The following is a 23,245-nucleotide window of genomic DNA, read 5'->3' as shown; positions in this document are numbered from 1 at the left end:
TAATTTTGAAGGAATACATATTTACTGCCAGGATAAATGCTTTTAAATGTAATTTTCTTAATTTGCACAGTACGATAATGTGGTTTAGAAGGGCAGTTGTGGGCAGGAGGTTAGGTACCAGGCCTTATGACAGGAAGGTTGGTGGTTCGATCCCCTGAGCTGACATGACTGAAGTGCCCTTGAATAAGGCACCTAACCCCCAACTGCTCCCTAGGCACTGTGGATAGGGCTGCCCACTGCTCTGGGCAAGTGGGCTTGCTGCCCCCTTGTACAGCACAGATGGGTTGAATGCAGAGATGAATTTCCCTGTTGTGGTATTAATAAAGGGTAACTTACTTATAGTACTGTATGACTTTGTCCAAATCAATGTTGCCAGCTCTGGATACTTACGTTTTCCCACTAATTATTACTTTTTAATACAACCCAGAATGCACAATGAAATACTCAGTAGCTCTATAAACAGTAGCAATACCTCACAAAGTCCCTATGCTAAAGACTGGGCTTACAAGGCTAACTAAACAGGTCATATGACTGACAAAACAGGTGAACACAATCAGTGTTCAGGCAAGGCTGGTCTGTGACAAGTTGGGTGTGATGGTTACAGAGTAACATGATCACCCAAGGGGTTGTGGGATTTGGAGTTGATGCTGGAGGACTGCGTGACACATATATACATGTTATGGTTTCTTTTATCACAGTGATGACAGGTGAAAATGAACAGGTGATACAGTTTGACACTTTTGTTCTAACTCATCAATTAGGTAAGCAATTTGCTAACTCTCATCTCTCTTTCCAATGCACAAAGCTTGAAGTTAATGTAGAGGAAAGCCTATATAAGCCTAGTGATATGACTGAGCTGAAAATCACTGGCGATCCTGGAGCAAAGGTCAGACTGGTTGCTGTGGATAAGGGAATCTATGTCCTCAACAACAAGAACAGACTCAGCCAGACCAAGGTCAGTAAAACCATGGCAAACTATATATAATCAATACTGGAATGCCTAGTTACATGCTGGTGTTGCTAAACATCTCAGGGTGGCCCAATAATTTACACATTTTATATCATTTTTTCCCTTTAATGTTTCACCTGTCAAGAAAAAAAAAATAAAATAAAATTCTAGGCTGCTGATCCTTCTGGGTCATGGGGGGAGCTGGAGCCTATCCCAGTGGTCATTGGGCGGAAGGCAGGAAACACCCTGGACAGGTCGTTGTGCTAATATAGCATTGTAATATTCATCAGAAGAAAACAACACTTACCTTTAATCTATACTCTTTGTCCATTTTATCAGCTCCACTTGCCATATAGGAGCAGTTTACAGTTCCCCAATTAGAGACTGTTATTTATGTTTCTCTGCATACTTTGTTAGCCCCCTTTTACCCTGTTCTTCAGGGTCAGGACCCTCACAAGACCACCACAGATCAGATATTATTTGTGGTGATCTTAGTAGCGGTGGATCATTCTCAGTACTGTAGTGGATGTTTCTTAGATCTTAAATTTTCCAACAAAATTGTTGAAAATGCAAATTGATCAGTGTTGTTGTCAAGTAGCATTATACACAAATTCTTGAAGATCACAAGACACACTTGGATACACTGAAAGAGCCACGGGGTGCACTACATTTGCCTGTACTGGTGAGAAATCCGCTTAAATTGGCATTTAAACCAGGTTTAGGTAAAACTACTAGAAACTGCTTTATCTTCCCAAGCCTAAGATCAAAATGCACAATACTAAGTGTCTGGGGGCAGCAGTGTTAATCACACCACCACCAGACTCTGGAGCAGTGGAAACGTGTTCTCTGGAGTGATAAGTCACATTTTACTGTCTGTTGTGGTGACAGTTTGGGAAAGGCCATTTCCTGTTCGCATTACTGAGCCCCTGAGCACAAAGTGAGCTACATGAAGACACATTTTGATGAGTTTGGTGTGGAGGAGCTCCAGTGGCCTGCGCAGAGCCCTGACCTCAAGCCCACTGAACACTGTTGGGATAAATTGCCTTTTTGTCCAACATCAGTGCCTGACCTCACAAATGGTCTTTCAACTGAATGGGCATGAATTACCAGAGACACACTTTTTTGGGCCACATTTCAAAATACAGGAAAAATATTTTAACATTTTCTAGACCATGGAACCTTCTCTGCTGGGCTTAATAAGTGTAATGAACGTGTAAATGAAAAATGACTAATTTAACATTTATACATGTGGTGCTTCCTTATTTACCACCAATAGATCTGGGACACCTTTGAGAAGCATGACCTTGCCTGCACAGCTGGCAGTGGTAAAGACAGTATGGGAGTTTTCTATGATGCAGGACTCCTGTTCATGTCTAATTCTGCAGGAAGCACCCCTGACAGAAGAGGTATGGCAAAGGGCCTGAAGGTGATATTTTTGTCTATTCTGGGCCTGGGACTACAGGTTGTTTTTAAGGAACAATTCAACTAGTAGAACTTAAATAGTAAGTTTTGGTTAACATTTACAATACTGGTTAATTTTCTATTTGGTGTAATTTTAAAAGAAGAAAATTTAGCTAAACAGTCCAATCAAAATACGCTCTGCCAGACATTCTTTTAGAGTAGCAGCACTCAAGGCTATATGTTTATTTATAAACCCCATTTCCAGAAAAGTTGAGACATTTTGTAAAATGCAATAAAACAAGAATCTGTGATTTGTTGATTCTCTTGATTCTTTAACTGACAAGAGTACAAAGATAAGATTTCCAACTTCACGTATTTTTGTAAATCTAAACAAATTTAGAATTATCTGCCACACACTCAAATGAAATTGGCGCAGAAGCATGCTTACCACTGTGCTACATCAGCTTTCCTTTCAATTACACCTTTTAATCATTTGGGAACAGAAGATAATAATTGTAGTGGTTTTGCAAGCCCATCATTGCTTTACACTTCCTTGACATTAGCTGCTCAACAGTCTGTGGTTTGGGCTGTTTCACAATTTGACACATCTTTGCTTGCAAAGACTGAGCCTTTTGTAGATGCTCCTTTTATACTTATTCATGATACCTTCACCTGTTACAAATCCCCCTGATAATTGTGGAATGTTTCAAAATAATGTAATTTGAATATTTTATAAACTTTTCACTCTTATTTTGTCCCTATCCCAACTTTGAGTGTGTTGCAGTCTTCAAATTCAAAATTTGTTTAAATTGAAATAAGTTGGTTAGTGAAAACATTGGAAATCTCTTCTTCGTACTCTTTCAGTTAAATAAAGTGTGAAGGGAAGTAACAAAACACAGATTCTTGTTCTTTATTGCATTTTACAGAATGTCTCAACCTTTCCAGAAATGTAGATTGTACTTTATTATTGCTAATTCTAACTGGACTAGCTTAATGTTATTCCAATGCATTGTGCACAATAATCATTTTTTTTTAAAATGAATGAAACATGCTTCATTTTCCTGTTCTGTTTCTTTCCCTTGGTGAAGATTTCTCTTGCCCAACTGAGGCCAAAAGAAAACGACGCGACCTCACCAAAGCGCAACTCAAAAAGACTCTGGGTCAGTAAAACCTATAGTTGTGAGAGACGGTTTTATGCACTGTTCTTAGGTTCAGGAGGGCCACAGTACTGTACATTTTTCTTCTGTTGTAATTTACTGAAAACGTTTTAGTATTTAAATGAACACAAATCTCATTTTGTTTAAGTAGTGATGCACAAAACTATTGGCTAAAATTCGACAGTGCTTCATACTGTATTTGTGTATGTGACACACTTTGTGCTTAAAAATGCACTTTTGGGTGTGAAGTAAAAACATTTCCCATAATCACGAAAAGCTCTGTGATCCCTTATGAGTGAGCAATACTCTACATACATAGCCTAACCAATTTAATGAAATGTTCCTAAAAGATGTTTCATGTTTCAGTCTGAACTGATATTTTAGGTTGGCTACCAAAGAAAAAAGGTACAAAAATGACAATTTTGGAAATCAGTTTTCGGAGCTTGTTTTTTGAATTTAAGAAATGGCATTCCTGCGCTGCACAAGGAGTATCAGAGTGTGGGAGTGGTATCAGCAAACAGTGGACGGGTGGCCTAATGGAGCAGCGGGCAGTGCAGACACACAGACAGTGGGTGGGCGGCCTAACAGAATAGTGGGCAGTGAAGACAGAGCCAGGCCAGTGGAACACATGGATGGAGCCACTAATGTCAGCAAAGCTGAAATATATGAGCAATGGGTCTGCATTGGAGCTAAACCCAAATGCCTTGCTACATGTAGCTCTGTAGTCTCTATATTCCACCCTTGCCAGCCCAGCCCATCCTACTGTTTGAACCACTGCAAGGCCTCAGTGAATTTCTGAAAGGCAGTGAACATAATGCAGAAAGAACTGGAGGTGTCAGCCTGTCAGAGCACCCCAGTAGAGCCACAGGGCCCCAGTCTGCCACAGCAGACACCCTTGTTTTTTGTGGAAGACTCTCTAACTACTACAGAAACTCAAAAAAAAAAACAGAAACTCATAGTTCGATGTGAGCTGAACATCAGTTTATGAACTGAATGAAAGGTTTCCTACATTACTGGCTGAATACACAGCAGTGATGTAGTTTGTTGTTCATGTTGGCAAGAATGACACAAGGAAGCAATAGTCTGAGACATTAAAAAACAACAACTTTAAAATCTCTTTAACAAAGTCAGCAAGCTCAACATCTGATCATTTATCAGTGGTCCTCGTCCTGCATGGAGAATGAATATGTTCTCAAGGCTACTTGGATTAAACACATGGCTACATAAAAGCTGCAAATCAAATGGACTGTACATTATTGACAACCTTAATTTTTGGGAAGAGAGACTTTTTTAAGGCGAGATGGACTACATACTAACAAGAGGGGTGTCGAATGTGTGACAGAGAATCTAATTTTCTCTATGCGTAACTTATCTACTACATTGGAGGAGACAAATCAGCACAAACACCCAAGGACTCTTTCATTACTCAGAGCTGCATTTATTGGATAAAAGCCATGACAATGATCACATTGTCCTCCATCATCACCCCCACCCCACCTGATCCTCCCTGCAACTGTGAAGAAGCTGGTGTGAGCTGGAATGAGGCTGTTGCTTTTCCTTTCAGCCAGTGAAAAATAAGCCCAGTTTCTCCTCCACCCTCATCTACTGCTTCATTTACACTTCCATCTCCCACACCTTCCTCTAAGGAGATTCAAGCTTCCTCACCACCTGTAACACCTCAAAGAAAGAGACAAGTTCTTCAACTTTCAGAAAGGCAGCTCTGCCTCATCATCAGCAGAAGCTCCACCCACCCTCTTCAGCTGAAAGGGTCACCCTATTTTCAAGTGATTCAACAAATTGATATGTTTTAGATCTATGCTACTACAATGGTTTCCAATCAAGCACATACTCTGCGTGCCAATAATCTTTACAATTCCAGTAGAGATCAGTTGACAGATCCAGTAGTGAACCAGTTGACAGAGAGCATGAAAAGAGCTCTTAGACTGGACACTTTCCAATGCAGGCTGTAAACATTCCTGTTTGAACATGCTTTTGGCTTGGTTTAAAACACTGTTAGCTCGACTGAACTTCTAGCCTGTAACGGCACCTTATTAATGTAACTTAATTTTTGTTTTTAACTAATATTTTCCTACGTCTTTTAAAAAATCTATTTATCTTCTGTTTTTTGTAAAGCACTTTGAATGACCACAGTGTATGAAAGGTGAATATAAATTATATAAATAAATATATAAATAAACTTGCCTTAAAGAAACAGTGGCTTGCTTTCATCTGAAAAATAAAGATAAAAAAGTACCAAAAAGGGTTTTTGGGTTCTCTTTCAATGCTTTTGAAAAACTAGTTTTGGGTCAGCCATTCAGTGGATGGATCATTTGAGATGTTTTGTGTGACTGTAAAGAACACTTACCTACTTACTTATTTATTTATTTATTTATTTATGCAGTGGAGGATTACAGTGACAACCTAAGGCACTGCTGCTTGGATGGAATGGTAGAAAACCTTCTCGGTTACACCTGTGAACGCAGAGCTGAGTATGTTGAGGACGGAGAGGAATGCCGTAAAGCCTTCCTGAACTGCTGCAAGAAACTGGCTGAGGTAAAGCAGGAGGCAGTTCACGAGGAGCTGCACCTGGCCCGAAGTAAGAAACATCTACTATTATAATTCCACTATTGTGTAAACAGAAGATAACACAGAAGATACATCAGCTAAATTTAGTATCAAATCCACCCTCATTATAATTTTCTTCTTTTCAGGAGGCTTGCTTTCAGTTTTTTAAAGAAATCTGCAAGGATGTTTTCCACACCTCCAAAGTTCAGTCTTAGAAGATGAAAAAGACATCAGTCAACAGGGTTAGAAATTGTGGTTGAAAGCACACATTCAGTGAGCTCATGCATTAGTGTGATATGTAAGAGCGGCTGTTCCTCAGGTGACTGAGAATGTCAATACTGGATGTGATCAAACTCAACAACAATGGTCCATCCACATCTATGTAGAAAGGACTGTTATAGTAGGGCTACAGTGCATAAACCTCACCTTACAAAAACAAATGACCATTTGAGAATTCAGTGGAGAAAAATCATCGCACCAGTCTACAGAGATGCGAAAAAAAAGTGATGCAGTCTGATGAGTCATCTTTTACCACATTCTCCACAAGTGGACAAGAGCATGTGCAGCATACACCAAGAGAATGGTATCAGGCCTAAATGTGTGACCCTTGCAGTGGGGGCTCTATTATGTTGTGGGGGACATTTTGCTGGCATGGTTTGGGTCTACTTGTCTCCCTGTGGTGCACTTTGACTGGTCCAGTGCAGTGAAGAACGTAAGTGGTTGTGTGTGTATACTATGAGGGCGTTCCCTGAGGGTTGACCGTTGCAGCAGCCATTTTTACTTTATTTTTTAATGGAACAAACAAAACACAACCAAAACCAAAGGCACTCTTTTCAGGCTTGTTCTCTAAAACCAAACTATTCAGCTCATAAGTCTGTCGCTGCTGCTGCTCATCCCTCTCTTCCTCTGTTCCCTCTCTGCTCTTTTAAAGGTGCTCACTATCAGCTGATTCTCATTAAGGCAGTGTGAGCACTTGTGTCAAGAGTGGCAGATAGCTCTTTGCTCCACCTCCTTGTCACTGCTCTCAAATTATAGCCTAGCGGCCTCACTGTGGACCAGGAGGCAGGGCCTTGTGTTCTGCCTTTGTGCCTCTGGTGGCTATCATCGTCACCCGCTCCCTCTCTGGTGGCTAACTTCCCCCTACTCCTGTCACTGCTGCCTCTCGTGGCTATCATCTGCCTGGGGGATGGGTACAGGGCACAGTACCATTCCAATAATATTTTTCAAAACATTGGCTGTGTTTACATGCAAAGATTTTTGCCAATCCGATTGAATACAATCCGATTACAGATTCACTCTATTCAACAATTTGATGGAAAATCTTTGTTTACATGCTCACTACAAGTAATCCGATGCAAAATGATGCGCATGCATGGAGTAGCGCTTAGAGTAAACATTAACATGACAGCGAACATCACGTGAGGTCCAGTCCGCGTGATATGAGTTTTCAGTTGTGCTGGAGTTTTTAATTGCTTTAAAATGAGGTCAGACTCAGGAAAACGTCCTTCACATGTGCTTATAAAGGAAGCGGCAAGAGGAAGACGTCTTGTTCTGAGACACATAACCTTGAAGTCCGTTAAAGATCAGAGCATAAACTTCGTCTCCTCTGCAGACCAGTTTCTGCTCCCGCCATGCTGAACGGTATAAACTTTCGCCATGACGTGACGCACATGCGCAGAACATACTTACAAGTTCCGATAGGGAATGTAATCGGATTCAGGCGTTTACATGGCTATTATTCTTATATTTAACGGATTATTTAGAGGTTTGCCCACCTCGTTCAATCGGATAGAAATTGTATTCCGAATGGCCTCAATCGGACTAGTCTATTCTGATTGAGATGTTTACATGGACGTGTTCTATTCCGATTGAGCTATTAGTCGGTTTATTAACGGATTATCAGGCTGCATGTAAATGTGGCTATTGATTAGGACTAACTTGGACAGATTCAGATTTGGGGAGCAGAGGTTGTTGATCACATCACTTGCAGTCACCATCAGTCATTTCAGTTTATTAACATTCAACCCTTCATTTTCCCTCTCAAATTTCATGTTTGTGAGTTAAAGTAGTTGTGTTTAAATATGTGAGCATATACTGCTGGTCTTCCATCACACACAAGAACATTTGAAAAGTGGAACTTGTGTTTCATATGTTGAGCTTCAGACACAAATCATGCAAACAGCTCAGCTCTGCTCAACTTTGACACACTGTATACCTCAGATCTGATACACATGACCCACATAATGCATTATGTCTGATGAAAATAGCAGTTCCCATTATTAATGAATAGAATATGCTGTGGTGTGTTGCCATGCAAATGCAGTGTTAGATAAGTTATTATGACTGCTGCCTTCCAGGATGACATCCTATCCATGGGCCACAAGGGGTCACTGAACGGCCTGATGTAGGGATGTACTGATACCAATTACCGGTATTGCGTATTGGCCCAATACCATTAAAATTTCTCATACTCATGCTCATAATACCAACGATACCATCAACTGATACCTCCTGATGTAATGTAAGCCAAGTGTACATTGCCACTAATGAGCAAACGACTCAAGCTGGAATTGAACAAGGGCTTGCTGACACAGAAAAGTGCTGCTGATGCAGTGGCATTAGATGCAAATTTGCTGGTCACTTGAAACATTCTGCTTGGCAGATTCCCACCAGGCGTACACTTATACACAAATAAACACAATCAAAATTACTTCCCCAATATGTTGGCACACTATATTGTCTTACCATGTACATCAGCAAGTGCTTTGCAGAGTGTGGCACAAGTTAGCAAAGCTGCTGCAGTGCGAGTATATAAATTGCAGGCTTTGTCTGTACATGATGGTCTACTCAAATGTACAGTGCGAGTCATCAAAGAACAAGATTTCTAAAATCGCACAGTGCATCACTGGCTTTAGAAAACATTCAACCACGGCTCAACCAGCCAAAAAGACTCTGATAAGATGTAAAACTTGAGCTCTTCAAACGCATTAGCCTCGGATGTGAGGCTGATGTCATTGTGCACTTGGTTTGAAAGCATACTAAAGGACATTTTGCTACAGTATAAGCAAAGTATGTGAGAATATGTAACTGCAAAGAGGAGAGGCACTGTTTCCATTCTACATTTGAATTGTGTCATCTTTCTAGCTCGGTGTTTTATTTGATGCAAATTCAAATGCATTATTAGAGAGTGCAAATGCATGTATGGTCAATTTAATTCTTATTGTCCTTTTGACACCATTATTGCGTAATCATATGAAGCATAAACATGCAATTCTGGAAATAAACTTTAATTTAAATAAAGCTACCTAAAAAGCACATAAATGTCTGCATGAATGAAATATCAATGGTAATCTCAATTGGCAAAATAACCCAATAAAACTAAATTTGAATTTTCTGATATGTTTCCATATTTTTGTGCACACAAGGCCACAATTGAGCTGTAGACTTTAGTACACCTGACCTCATGAATATGCATTTTCATGCAAGGTCAACTGACAGGAAAAATGTTGTGTTTAACATCATTCATTTCTTAAAAGAAAATTTCTTGCCTCTTCAGAAGAAAAAATAGGTTTTCTATTTCTACAGATTCATGATCTCCTTATATTTAGCAGTTTTCTATTAATATTGCTTTCATTAACTTATTACATATTAAATAAATTATGCAAATTTAACAAAATGTAAATTTGTGCACTTTTAGAATGTAAAAAATACAACCGTGAAGCATTCAAATTACACTCTGGCTTTTGAAGAGTCTCTTTAAAATGATGTTTTGTATAACAATGTGTATTTTGAATTTGCAGTAGAGTTGGTTTGGAATTCTCCAAACTTAAGTTTTAGCATTATGGTTCCGGCAGGTACCTAAATAAAATCTTTTAAAGTCTTCAAATAGGTTTAAAATTTTTCAGGTAATAAAGTGTCTGTTTCTTGCTCTGAAAGGTATTAAATTTTATTTTGCTTTTGCTTAAACAAACCTAAACATTGAAGATATTAAAGTATTTAGCAAATGTTTCTCTCTTTTCAAGGCGAGGAGGAAGAGTATGATGAAAACAAGTCTGATAATATTGTAACACGCTCAGTCTTTCCTGAGAGCTGGATGTGGATGGATTTAGATCTTCCTGACTGCAAAGAGAAACAGAAATGGTCAGTATGACAGTTTATCAATTTAGTCTTAGCAGAATAAATAAACAACATTAGACATACAGAATATTTCATTAGATTAAAAAAAGTGTGTAGCAGAAAAAAGCATTTATGGGTAAATCTACATTCTGCTTTGTTAAAAGGCCCACATCACGGAAAAGTGTACAGTCAGTTTTTTGGAATAAGAGTTTGTAGTATGTAAGTTTTAAATATACCGCTCACTCCTAAGTACATACAGTCCCAATATGGAAACTAAACTGTAAAACAAAGCTGTGTCTAGCATAGTGGGTAGGCTTGACTTTGATTCCCCTTCCAAACATTCAGTAACATTCAGCATACTTAAATAACATGATTCAATTACAAGTCTCCCAGAATACAAATACTGTAATTGTAAAATTATATACCACTGTATATATCTTCTTATACTACTGCATATATTTTATAGTAAAATTATATCAGGTAGTGTTTCAGCCTGGACTGCTTTTTGAACCAGGTACATGACAGCCAATCAGAACAGAGGTAGTTTACGTCATGGCATAATTCCTAAAGGTACAGTAACAAAAACAGATTGTTTAACTCTAAGAGATAAACAGAAGCTGGACAATGGCCATTAAAATTGCTATTGCTATTTGTATTGTTATTGCTGCACAAGCATCATAAGTGAATATCAAGGGAAAAACATTAAATAGGTGACAAACACCAGACATGGGCACTTTGACTGAAATTGCAGTCTGGCTTTGTAGTTTAACTTAAATGAATTGACAGAAAGATTGTTGCTTTCACACAGTGACAATAGCACCGAACTGAGATTTCCAGAATCCATCACCACCTGGGTGATCACTGCTATCAGCACGTCTGCCGACTATGGTGAGTGAGCGTGTGTGTGTGTGTGTGTGTGTGTTGGTCGGTAAAAGTGAATTGTATGCGTAACTGTCTTTTTTCTTTGGTTTAAAGGTGAATTATGGCTTGTATTTGGTTTTCTTTATACTCAAACAGAGGCTCACACTGTGTAGGTTAAATGAACTTATTAAGTGCACTAACACATTTCCAGCACTTTCGGTAACACTTTCCAGGAATGTCACATTTGTAAGCATTTATAAACACATTCATAACATGTTATAATCCCTTCATATGGCATTATAAACATGATTATAAACATTTATAAAAATGAATTACACTTTATAGCCATGTTTATTATACATTATGAATTGTTATTATAATGCATTATAAGAAGTGTTGATAACATGCTATACTGTCAGTGCCAAAGAAGTCAGTCCCAGCTTGGAGAATGCAAAGTAAAGACAAATACCAAGCTAACGGTGGTGAACATTACCTTTCCCACATTGGGTAAAACACTGATGGCAGCACTAGTTTAAACTCTGACATTTGAAGCCTGTAATGTACTTTACTGTGTATGTTTTAGTGTTTCAGTAAATTCTTCAGTAAATACTTCAACTTGAAGCCTCACTCTTAACACTGGAGGAGGCTTTAGTACAGTACGCTTCACTTTACTTAGAGCGGACAAATACAACTTTTGAGCTCTTATAATTTGTTATGATCGGTACTTATAATGTATTATGTTAACAATTCATAATAAGCATGGCTATAACATGTAGTGCATTTTTATAAATATTTATAGCCATGTTTATAATGCCTTAAGAATGCATTATAACATGTTATGAATGTGTTTATAGATGCTTACAAAGGTGACATTCATAGAAAGTGTTACCGCACTTTCTGTTAGCCAAACTCATGGACCAAGCTGCCATTTTGAATTCTTAAATGAAAAATCATTCATTTAAAAATTAAATGAAAACATTTTCGGTAACACTTTCTATGAATGTCACCTTTGTAAGCATCTATAAATGCATTCATAACATATTATAATGCATGCATAAGACATTATAAACAATGCTATAAATATTTGTAAAAATGCATTATACATTATAGCCATGTTTATTATGCATTATGAATTGTTAACATAATACATTATAAGTACTGATCATAACAAACTATAAGAGCTCATAAGTCGTATTTGTCCGCTCTAAGTAAAGAGAAGTGTACTGTACTAAAGCCTCCTCCAGTGTTAAGAGTGAGGCTTCAAGTTGAAGTATTTACTGAAGAATTTACTGAAACACTAAAACATACACAGTAAAGCACATTACCTGCTTCAAATGTCAGAGTTTAAACTAGTGCTGCCATCAGTGTTTTACCCAATGTGGGAAAGGTAATGTACAACACCGTTAGCTTGGTATTTGTCTTTACTTTACGCTCTCCAAGCTGGGACTGACTTCTTTGGCACTGACATTATAACATGTTATTAACACTATTTATAATGCATTATATTAACAATTCATAATGTATAATAAACATGACTATAAAGTGTAATACAGTGTAATTCATTTTTATAAATATTTATAACCATGTTTATAATGCCTTATGAATACATTATACCATGTTATAAATGTGTTTATAGATGCTTACAAATGTGACATTCATAGAAAGTGTTACCACATTTTCATTTAAGAATTTGTGTTTAAATAACACAAATCAAACAGTCAAGTGATACATTAAAAGTCATATTTAATTATGCTATTATAGTTTGGTTTAGGTGTAGTAGCAGCATTCAAACGCAGTACAGGTGCAACCTTTTGGTCAAAAAAAGGGCAGATTGTATGTTTTGTGCAAAAATCTGTAGATTCTAATTCTACATCTCTACAACACAATGAAGAGTTCAAACTACAATCAATAACTTAGAGAAATATGAAATGAAGTATTTTGATTTAATTTGAATAATACAACAAAACAGCTGTAACTTAATTCTGGGCAAAACTTAGACATTAAATAATAAATAACATTTTCCATTTTATTAATATATTTTAAATGATTTTATAGTCATTGTTTGTGAAATTTCAAATACTACAGTAAAATCATAATGTCTTTTTGTCTTATGTCGATTTGCATTTTTTTCCTACCTTTTCTCAGGTATTTGTGTGGCAGAACCAAAGGAGATTGTGGTTAAGAAGTCTTTCTTTGTTGACCTGAAGTTGCCTTATTCGGCTGTAGTCAATGAGCAGATAGAAATCAAGGCAGTCGTTCACAATCTCAATCGTCCTGCAATCAACAAGGTTGTTTATCCTGTAGTCTGTAAAAAATAGTTACACTCTCAAGAATAATGGCATTTCTTAGAAACAGTACTATAAAAAAGAAGCAGCAACTTCAACGGCTGTAAACCTTTTACACACCATTTCATGTATGTGTCCAAGGCAACTGAATGAAAAATGAAAAGTTTCTAACATAATAGCAAAGTCCTTTGGGATCTCTAGTGGTCAATTTAATGCAAAATATAGATGGAAACATGGAACCACCAATTGCAGGCAAGAGGCAGATGACAGACACACAAATCCACCAGTTACACACACTGAGAGGCAGACGGCGTGTGTCTCAATTATTCATAGCCTTATATTTCCGGATGAGAGTCACATACGATCTCATGATAAGAACGAATTGAAAGGGCGACTTTACAGATTCAGGAAAAGTCAGAACTGCCTTTCTGTGCTGTATTACGGCAAAGATATTAATAGAAACACAGAGAAACATCTACATTGGGAGTAGGAATACATTTGAAATTAGCCTATATTTTGCCCAGTTTTGTTCATGCTATTGTTATTGTAGTGCATATACAGGCTTAGAATGCTACCATATACAAAGCAAAATCAATTTAGAAGATAATCACAATTTAAAGCTCTGTGTTTTCACTCAAACATGTAAGAAATCTCACCAACCAAGGAGGGAAGAGTTCAAAATATACATGTAATTACCACTAAAAACATGGCTGTTTTGTTACCGCTCAACTACAATTTAAGTGTCAGCAAATGCTGGCAAAAGTAATGCTTTCTAGCCATGCAAGACAGTGGTGTGCATGACTGATGAAAATTGATTAGCAACAGCAACCAAATAATAGAAAATAATAGCAACCAGTAGCCATGTTGGTTACACAAGAACCTGGCACAGCAAATCACACCAACAAATCTGGAAAAAATTAGGCAATTTAATGTTTTCACCTTTTTTCACCTCTTTATACTAGAAACTAATGCTAATTTCTACCAGCTTGTAAATGGGTTTTCAGTGTTACATTAGTGTCATGCTAACGGTGATGAAGATTCACTTTCTCCCAGTGGATTTAATGATACCCTATTTAGTTTGGTTATTTGCATGCTCACATAATCACACCCATTATGAACATCCCTCTCAGTTCGTATGCTGAGACTGTAAGAAATATGAATGCATTCGAGCAATTTATTGAAATTATTGTTATTAGGCTACATGTGGGTCACAGTGAAGTAAAGGCGACAGAGCCTGAACCGTATTGCTTAATCTCTGTTTACTTTTTGCATCACGCCTGCTTTCTTTCTCTCCAAAACAGTCCAAAGTGTACTTTCCAATTTTTAGTATTTTTCAAAGTTGAACTGGGGTAGAGAGATTTGAAACTAGAAGGTATCAATGCCCTTTATTGAACCACTTCTATAATGTCTGTGTAGAGAACCTTGAGGTGAGAGAATCCCCACATAATCCAAACCATAAACCATGTATTTACCTTTATTTCTGAGAGTGTATATCACACACTGAATGTCAGAATATTGCACTGAGCTGGTAAAGCTGGTGATTCAGCCCCATGTTAAACTAATCAGGACTGATTCTGTATGAAATCCTTTATTTAATGCAGGCTATAGTGGAGCTAAAGGAGACTGAGACTATATGCAGTTTTGCCAGCTACAAGAAGAAGTATCGCACCACTGTGAGCATAGCTGGCAAATCATCACGTGCTGTTTCCTTCGTTATCATCCCGCTGGTTCCAGGCCAATATGACATTGAGGTGACAGTCAGGGACCCCGATGGAGGGTCAGACGGTGTGAAGAAAAAACTGAATGTAGTGGTGAGTGACTTACTGTTTGCATATTTGCTGATACAATAAGAACAACTGAATAAAGCGACAACTCAAAACCAAAATGAACAGGAGAAAGAAGTGAAAGCACACAGTTCAAAGATTCTAGAACATATAAAGAGCATACAGCAGACAGGTGGGTTTTATAGAAGGTGAGTAGCACCGGAACCTTTACTGATGTGGGGGCAAGCTGTCCATAAAAACTAATCCTGTCCAAATACGGCTTAAGTAAGCAATGGCTTCTGATAATTTCATCCTTAATTAAAAAAACTCTCTTCCTACCAAATTCTCTCTGACACACTTTTTACCTGTCATCCTTTACATTGAGGCTTAGGTTTCCCCACTTGTACAAAATTTTACATAAGGTACACTGTAAAATTGATGAGAGAGGGGACCCAAAAATGTTGGTGATGAAACTTCATATCTCCAAAATGGTAATATCAGGAGAAAGAAATAAACTTTGGTATACATTAATCAAAAGGGTTTTATTCAAAGTTCTTTCTATTTACCTGTTCATCATTAAATCTTTACGCAACGTAAAGGACAACTCGCCTTTACCAATGACAAACAAGTAAAAAAAGAACAATAAAAGATGTGTGGTTTTGATCTGACAGTGAAGATATTTGTCGAGTAATTGTAGAGTAACAACATGTTTTTATGTCCAACTGTTTTTCCTCTTTTTTCTGTGGTGACTGGGACAGACCCAGGGTGTTCTCAAGTCTGTTGGAGAGCAGACTGTAATTCTAGAACCTTCCAAACATGGTGAGTGACTGAAAGCCCTTTCTTACTCCAGGGGTGTCCAATCTTGTCCACAAAGGGCCAGTATGACTGCAGTTTTCATTCCAAACAAGCAGGAGCACCTGAGTCTACTTGTTTAATCAGTTGGTCTCCGTCTCCAACAGCTGTTTAGGTGCGTTGCTGCTTTGCCAGAATAAAACCTCCAGCCACAACGACCCTTTGTGGATGAGAATGGACACCGCTGGTTTATTCAAACTGCAGTGACACATGCAACAGGGGTGGAAATGACTAAAACCCAACATTAAGTAATTGATGACATGTTGAAGTAGTATTTCATACACAAAACTCAACAGGCAGTGATATAAAAAGCAACAAAAAAGCCTTTAAAAGTGGTATGCAAAAGGCCCCCTTGGTCATATTACACATTTGTTGATTTTTAAAAATTAAATACCACCTCTGCATGGAACAAACTTACTGGCAAATTTGTCTGCAGATTTTCATGGATCATTACTATTGAGCGGCTGAATTTCGCATTTTGAAAACAGGGATGGCGAAGGCAATTTTAATACCTTAATCTTTGAGTTCAAGGTTGATTTTGATGTATGTTTTGCATTATTGTCTTATAATATCTCACTGGCTATAGATTATAGGCTTTCCTATAAGAATAAGAAGAAAGGAGAGTAAGAAAGAATCCCTTCTTCCCTCTGTTTCCACATTTCCTGTGCAACTGGCTGCCACAGAACCCCACAGCAAAAAAGATTTACTCTCATGCTTAACAGTCAGCAATGTGTTCATCAAATGCTGCTAATTGTCCTCCACATATAGCTTATACACATATACATATGTTGATTGTAGACAAAGAGTTCCATTTTTGTCAGACCACAGCACTTGATTTCAAAATACTTCTGATTTACCAAAGTGCTGTTTTGCATACTTCAGACGTTAACTTCTGTGATGTGATCACAGTGAAGTTTACCTATTGATGACTGTTTCATGTAGAAGAGTTTGCTCAATGATGCTCTGCAGTGGCTCAGCGCATAACCATTGTTTTGCCATCCAAATCTTCCTGTATGTGCTTGGCAGTGATGTGGGGAGTTTGTTTTGTATACCTGGCAACTCTAGGAGCAGTTATTTTTCAAAGATTTCTATATCTTATCTTGACCACAGTAGTTATCCTTAAATTCCATTTCTTAGTGCCATGTTGGTCAGTGAAAATTACAAACAGGATGCAAAAAATCTAAGCCCAAAAGTTGAAATTTAAGTATTTTAATTACGTCAATTTTCCATTCAATTTAAATACATAAATCCAATGTAAAAATGGTCTTCTATTAACTTCTAAAGAGTTAATAGTACCTTCTGTATTCACAGCACAATTACTTAGACTGTGTAAATGTATTAAATGACAACAAATGTTAAATTCACAAACATTTATTCAATACAGTCTAAACTGAATTAAACAGTATTTGCTGAGGCACATTACAAGACGCATGTACACTTTAAAGTCTAATGTGAAAGAAATAAACAACTTTATATACTTCAGCTGTGATCAAATTCCCTGCTTTAGAATTTCTATTCACTAGCAACTGAACTACTAATTAAAGCAAATGTTTATGTGTACATAACTCTCATGCTAACCATCATGCCAGTTAGCCAGCTAACGCTATCGGTCACCTAATGCCATGCTAATATGACACCTACTGTTACAAATACCATGAACTGTTGATTTGAATATTAATGGAACACATCTTTATATACTCTGCTTCACAATAAATCACTGCCATTGTTTATATAATCTAAGTTAGCTAGAGTATCTCTCAAAATAAGCAAAATGAAACATTAATATTTGGTCAAAAACATTAAAAAACACAAATTAAGTTAATGTGCATCACTATTTCATTGCAGTTACACTGAATAATAAAGGATGGCAGGAGACTGTAAAAATAAAAAGAGTCATTTCATGTCCACCATGCCAGCTGAAGCAATTTCCTGGTTGATGATGCGTTTCCTGTTACTATTGCACATGCGCACTGCCTCCTAATAAGATTTAGTGGAAAAATCTAATAGGTCTTATACAATTCAATTACATCAGTTTCAGATTTATCCAAATTGGGTTGCTTCTAATGAATATAAATAAGGAAAGTATATTTTTAAGTATGGTTTTATGTAAAATATTTGCTCAATGTTTATGACAGCCATAAATCATTTTTTGAGTGTGTTTAGATATATTTTATATTTGATCTTTATTTCTCTCTTTAGTTATCTTTAGTTTCACGTCCTCACTGAGCTGCTTAGATGTGCCCAAGGCTGTGGAGAGTAAGCACAGCACCCTGAGAAGTTTTAAGATGATGTTCTGACTCACTGTCACATAAAAAATCAACAAAACATGTAATTTGACCAGAGGTGCCCAAACTTTGGCATACACTTGTACATGCTGTGTGTAAATGTTCTTTTGTCTTTATCAGGTGGAACGCAAAGATCAGAATTTAAGAGACACTTCCTGGTTAATCAAATGCCAGACACGGACGCGTACACCTACATAGCTATTAGAGGTAATACAGCTAAATGCTGCTAAATCTTTTTATTATTATTATATTTTATTTATTTATTTATTTAGCCTTTCTCGAATCCAAAGATGCTTTACAACATTAGTGAAATACACAATTAGCATTAAACAAAACAACCCACAACAACTCAACAACAAAGAAATAAGCTGTGATGTACTCCAGGCCTCAATGCCCCATCCCTGGGAAAATTCAATAAGCAATAAACAATAATCAACTGGGGGATATGGGGGAAAAATGTAAAAGCTTGAAATGACTAAACAGGAATTTGAAGCCTTTAGATTTAAGACAATCTGATTGCCATAAAATCTGTTTGTCATAAAACAGATCAGTAGTCATTGTGTTACATTTTAAGTTTGAGGCTGCCAGGTTGTGCACTCTTTCAAAATAAACCTTAAATAACTTTTACAGTAACACTACAACTGCATGGTCATATTATTTGTGTCACTGGTCAGGGCACTGGCCAAGTCACCCTGACTGGGAAGCTAAACATGATCTCAAGAACACTCACAGACACACAGGTGCAAAGTAGAGGTTTAACCAAAATCTCAATACTTTAACTGCAGTGAAGCCTGTTTTGGCCCAGGCACAACAGTCTCTCTCATAAGGCTTTCCAGCCCCAGTTCCTCTCTGGCTGGGAGGGTCACCTTTTTAGAGTGTTCTTTCTCCTTCCCCTGTCAGTCCCAGCTGTCCTTCTTCAGGAGAAGGAACAGTAAATGAGGCCAGGTGCCAGGTCATTAGTACCCCTCAGAAACACTAAGTGGCACTGTGGAGCTGAGCACTAGCTTGTTAGTACCTTCTGGGACACTGGGGAGGGCTGGATGCTGTCCAGTGGTGGATGATGTCTTGGCTGTCTCACTTCACTGAGGAGACTGGGTAGGTTGAAGTAGGATCCAAACCACTTGCTACAGTGAGCTGAGTGGTGACTCGTGATGTTGGAACATCACTCAAACTAGCTGGTGCAACAAGATGTAATTCAACTTTGTATGGACATCTTTCAAACACCAGTCCAATGTCTATAAACAAAACCATGCTTCTTTGGGTGAGACCCTATCTGGGAGTTTGCAGTTGTCCTTCGCAACTCTTCAGGTAGTAAAAGCAGCCTATCAAAGTCCAGAGCAGATTGTGATTAATCTCTAATCTGCAATAATTCTGCCCGATCATATATACATAGTGATCCTCTAACAAATATTACTGACAACAGTAACGAACATAACAACAGAGCCCACACCGTGGCAAGCCATGCGGCCGCCATCTTGCATTAGGCTCTCTATCCTTAGTTCCTGTCTTGACTTGGTGGGAGAGATACCGATGTAAAATTGCTCCTTCCTAGCTGTCCTTCACAGGAAGAAGGACTTAATTGTGGCCAGTGAAACATCAGCTTGGTCTCTCAGCCTCAGATATTTATAATAATGCAGTATGAAATGGCACATAATGATATCATGGTGTGTGTGTGTGTGTGTGTGTGTGTGTGTGTGTGTGCAGGCAAACCAATATCACAGCTGGTAAATGAGGCCATCAGTGGAAAGAGTCTAGACAGTCTGATTAAGGAGCCTCATGGATGTGCAGAACAAAACCTGATCAGAATGGCCCTGCCACTGCTTTCAACACATTACCTGGACAAAACCAACCAGTGGGAAGAAATAGGAGTGGACAAACGCACTGAAGCGCTCGGACACATTTCTACAGGTTGGAGGAATGTAAATCCTTACAGTGTCATGCAACCTAGACTGATGCTGTGGTCTAGACTAAATAAATAAATAAGTACATATAAATTTCTAAGTGGACCTATCCATGCTCCACAGTCTTTCATAGCAACTGTTGCTAGGTTTGAAAAGATTTACAGAACACTGGCAAAAATCTCATTCAACCTAACGAGAAGCTGAAGCACACAACTTTGTTCTTCTTGAAATACCTACATTTAGCTGTACAACAGTAGCGATAAAAAACATGGAACGTGGTTAGGTTATAGAGAGGCATCATAGAAGTGTAATTTAATTGCTCTGAAATGGTTTCTGCTTTGTCTCAGGCTACACAACAGAGCTCAAGTACCGCAAAGCAGATGGATCTTTTGCCAGTTTTAATGCCAACCCAGGCAGCACTTGGTCAGTTCTTTTCTGGCTTTTCTGATTTTGGAAATGTCTATCATTCATCCCATTCCTCTGTCCATATTCATAATCTGCTTTCTCATCTCTCATCATATAAATCTCTAACCTAACAAAGATTCAGTTTTCAGATTGCTTTTCAAGAAATTATTTAATTAAACACAAAATATTATGTTGGTACTATTCATAATTATTTGTTTGAAAAAATCCACAAATGATTTATGTAGCAGTGGTAGAATAAATAAACAATGCACCTTTTTACATTTGAAAACAGCCTGGGAATTTCATTTTGTCCAAAATATGAGCACAAACTTCACTGAATTTGGCAGCGTTCACCCCTTTTAAAAGAAACTTTTTCCAGCTGTTGTCGGCCACAGTTGTGCTTCTCTATCAGGTTGTTCTCTGACTCCTCACACACTTTCACACCGGGGTTGTTCCTCACCCCACCCTCTCCACTAAGAGTCCTTAGCAAAATGAACCCAATGAATAAATGCTTAAGAACACACAACCTAAAACTATCATGCCAAAAGATTTCTTGAACGAGCTGCAATATTATTCTAACCAGTTAAAATGGATTGTAACATTCCAATTAATGTGGATGAATCACCACCTTCAGATCAATGACTATCTTTCTTTTTCTCATCCATTCTTAGTTCTGCAGTTCTTTCAGTTCTTTTCACTCAGTGAAGGTATCTGCGTATTTTTCTCTGTTTATGTTTCCTTCCAGGCTAACTGCATATGCTGTCAAAATGTTCAGTAAGGCATCCAATCTGGTCAAAATAGATCCGGATGTTATCTGTAATGCCATCAGATGGTTGATCCTGAAGACACAGATGCCTGATGGGGTTTTCATTGAGATGGGGAGATCTCCCTCCAGTGCTGTGAGGGTAAGCTACGACAGCAGATGAGTTTTTGTATAATATTTTGAAAAATATGAAGTTATCCATTCAAGCACAAAAAGCGAACATGCCATTTTTTTTTAAGTCAAATATGAAATGCATTTTTCTTCCATACCAAGACAGACTTCTGAGTAAAACACTGTCATTGAGAGAAAACTCTAGCTGAGTATTTTCATTCAGTGATAGGTGGGGGTGGTAAACATGATGTGATTATTCAATATTATTTTCCCCCACCTGCTGGTTCACTGTGATGTCATCAAAAATCAGAAGATGTTGTTTTAGAGGTGGGGCATCAGATTATGAGGAAACAAGATTTTTGTCTTTTAAGTGATATTACAAATTATGCTTAAGACCGGAGGCTAACAACAAGGTTAAAAACTAACAAGGTTAAAAAAGGTCAATTTGGTGTCAGGTTGACTTAAAAATTAAAAAGCCTTTGTTTTAGCATGGCTTTGAAGAAAATGACTAAAATGTATAAATAATTATAAATGTATATAGTAGCACTCTCAATCTTTTCATTTTTGGATTGTCTTTACAACTCTTTGCAGTCTTTAAACACAAGGTTCTACACCAGTGGTCACCAATACTCCTGAATATATACCAGAATTCAACTCCATCCCAAATCTAACACACCTGCCTAAGGAGGATCCACCTGGCAAAAATATGTCATCATACATTTTATAGTTAGCACATTTTATATGGAAGACCAGCAGGCCTTAAAGCAACAAAACAGCAGGAGGTTGTTGATAGACATTGTGTTGATAGTGAGAAAACAAGATGCAGGTAGCATATATATATATATATATATATATATATATATATATATATATGTATGTATGTATGTATGTATGTATGTGTGTGTGTGTGTGTGTGTGTGTAAGACTTCTCAGATTTTCTTTTTTTCCTGGAGCATTATTTTTCATCTAGTGATGTGTCATTGGAGAAACAATTTGCTCTTTGAGACAACTCTTCTAGGTGAACATTTAGGATACATTTATTTATTTATTTACTTATTTATTTACTTTCTTACTTATTTATTTTTATTAAGACAAACCAAATGGATGGATCTTAGGATGCTTTAGCTGCACCCTCCTCAAAGTCCTTGGAACATTCCAGCTCCTACCTCATTATCCCCAAGTAAGGTTTTGCTTAGAGCCCTGAGAAGGCTAGGACTGCCATTACACACTGCATCCAAATACTTACCATACCTCTCAAGGCCCAGTTTCCCAAAAGCATCTTTGGTCATGTTTAGATTTTTTGGCAAATCAAATTTGAACAGAACAGATTTTCTGCACTCTGAATGGCAAAAAACACATGAAATCAGACCTTTTCTAGTCAGATTAAGTTTGACCGGTCACAGATTTCATGTTTAATGAGCCACACCTGCTCAGGGGGCTTTATAAGGGCTGGGAAGAAGACACACTTTGCTGTGTCTTTGTTCCCAATTGCTGGAGCTTTGAGATAGTCGGTAAACGGTAGAGGGCTAAGCCTCGCTTCCTTGCTCTCGAGTCACTAAAGTTCTTCCCTTGCTTTACCTGTCCTTGAAAGAGAGAAAGAAATAAACATAAAACAGGAGAAGGAACAAGTTAGTCCCTCTCTCTTCTTCATTCTCCTTTGGGCATCCTCTTCTGTTGGGAAAGTAGTTTATTTCAGTTCAGCCTTTCCTCAGTATTTGAGAGAGCCAGTCTTTTCCCTGGTGTCCTTTGGTCTTTTCCCGCCCAAGCCTTAGTAGGTGGGTTTTCATACTGCCATTTGTTTTCTACCCATTTTCAGGGAGTTCCCTTTTAA

General features: G+C 37.8%; 1 protein-coding gene across 1 annotated transcript in view; it reads left to right on the top strand.

The window, feature by feature from the left end:
- LOC118803644 (complement C3-like) overlaps positions 1-23,245 on the top strand; it is a 76,963-nt gene that overhangs the window by 24,059 nt on the left and 29,659 nt on the right. Inside the window, exons 14-26 of the mRNA XM_036564105.1 lie at positions 806-955; positions 2,226-2,355; positions 3,439-3,510; positions 5,909-6,103; positions 10,095-10,212; positions 10,997-11,076; positions 13,195-13,337; positions 14,936-15,145; positions 15,856-15,916; positions 18,355-18,441; positions 19,939-20,142; positions 20,483-20,558; positions 21,286-21,445. Coding sequence (XP_036419998.1) covers positions 806-955; positions 2,226-2,355; positions 3,439-3,510; positions 5,909-6,103; positions 10,095-10,212; positions 10,997-11,076; positions 13,195-13,337; positions 14,936-15,145; positions 15,856-15,916; positions 18,355-18,441; positions 19,939-20,142; positions 20,483-20,558; positions 21,286-21,445 — 1,686 coding nt within the window. The remainder of the gene's footprint in view (positions 1-805; positions 956-2,225; positions 2,356-3,438; positions 3,511-5,908; positions 6,104-10,094; positions 10,213-10,996; positions 11,077-13,194; positions 13,338-14,935; positions 15,146-15,855; positions 15,917-18,354; positions 18,442-19,938; positions 20,143-20,482; positions 20,559-21,285; positions 21,446-23,245) is intronic.

Source organism: Colossoma macropomum, unplaced genomic scaffold (genome assembly GCF_904425465.1).
Source record: "Colossoma macropomum unplaced genomic scaffold, Colossoma_macropomum, whole genome shotgun sequence".
NCBI classification, from domain to species: Eukaryota; Metazoa; Chordata; class Actinopteri; order Characiformes; family Serrasalmidae; genus Colossoma; species Colossoma macropomum.
The sequence above is the reverse complement of the archived record's forward strand: the minus strand, read 5'-3'. Positions and strand labels throughout refer to the sequence as shown.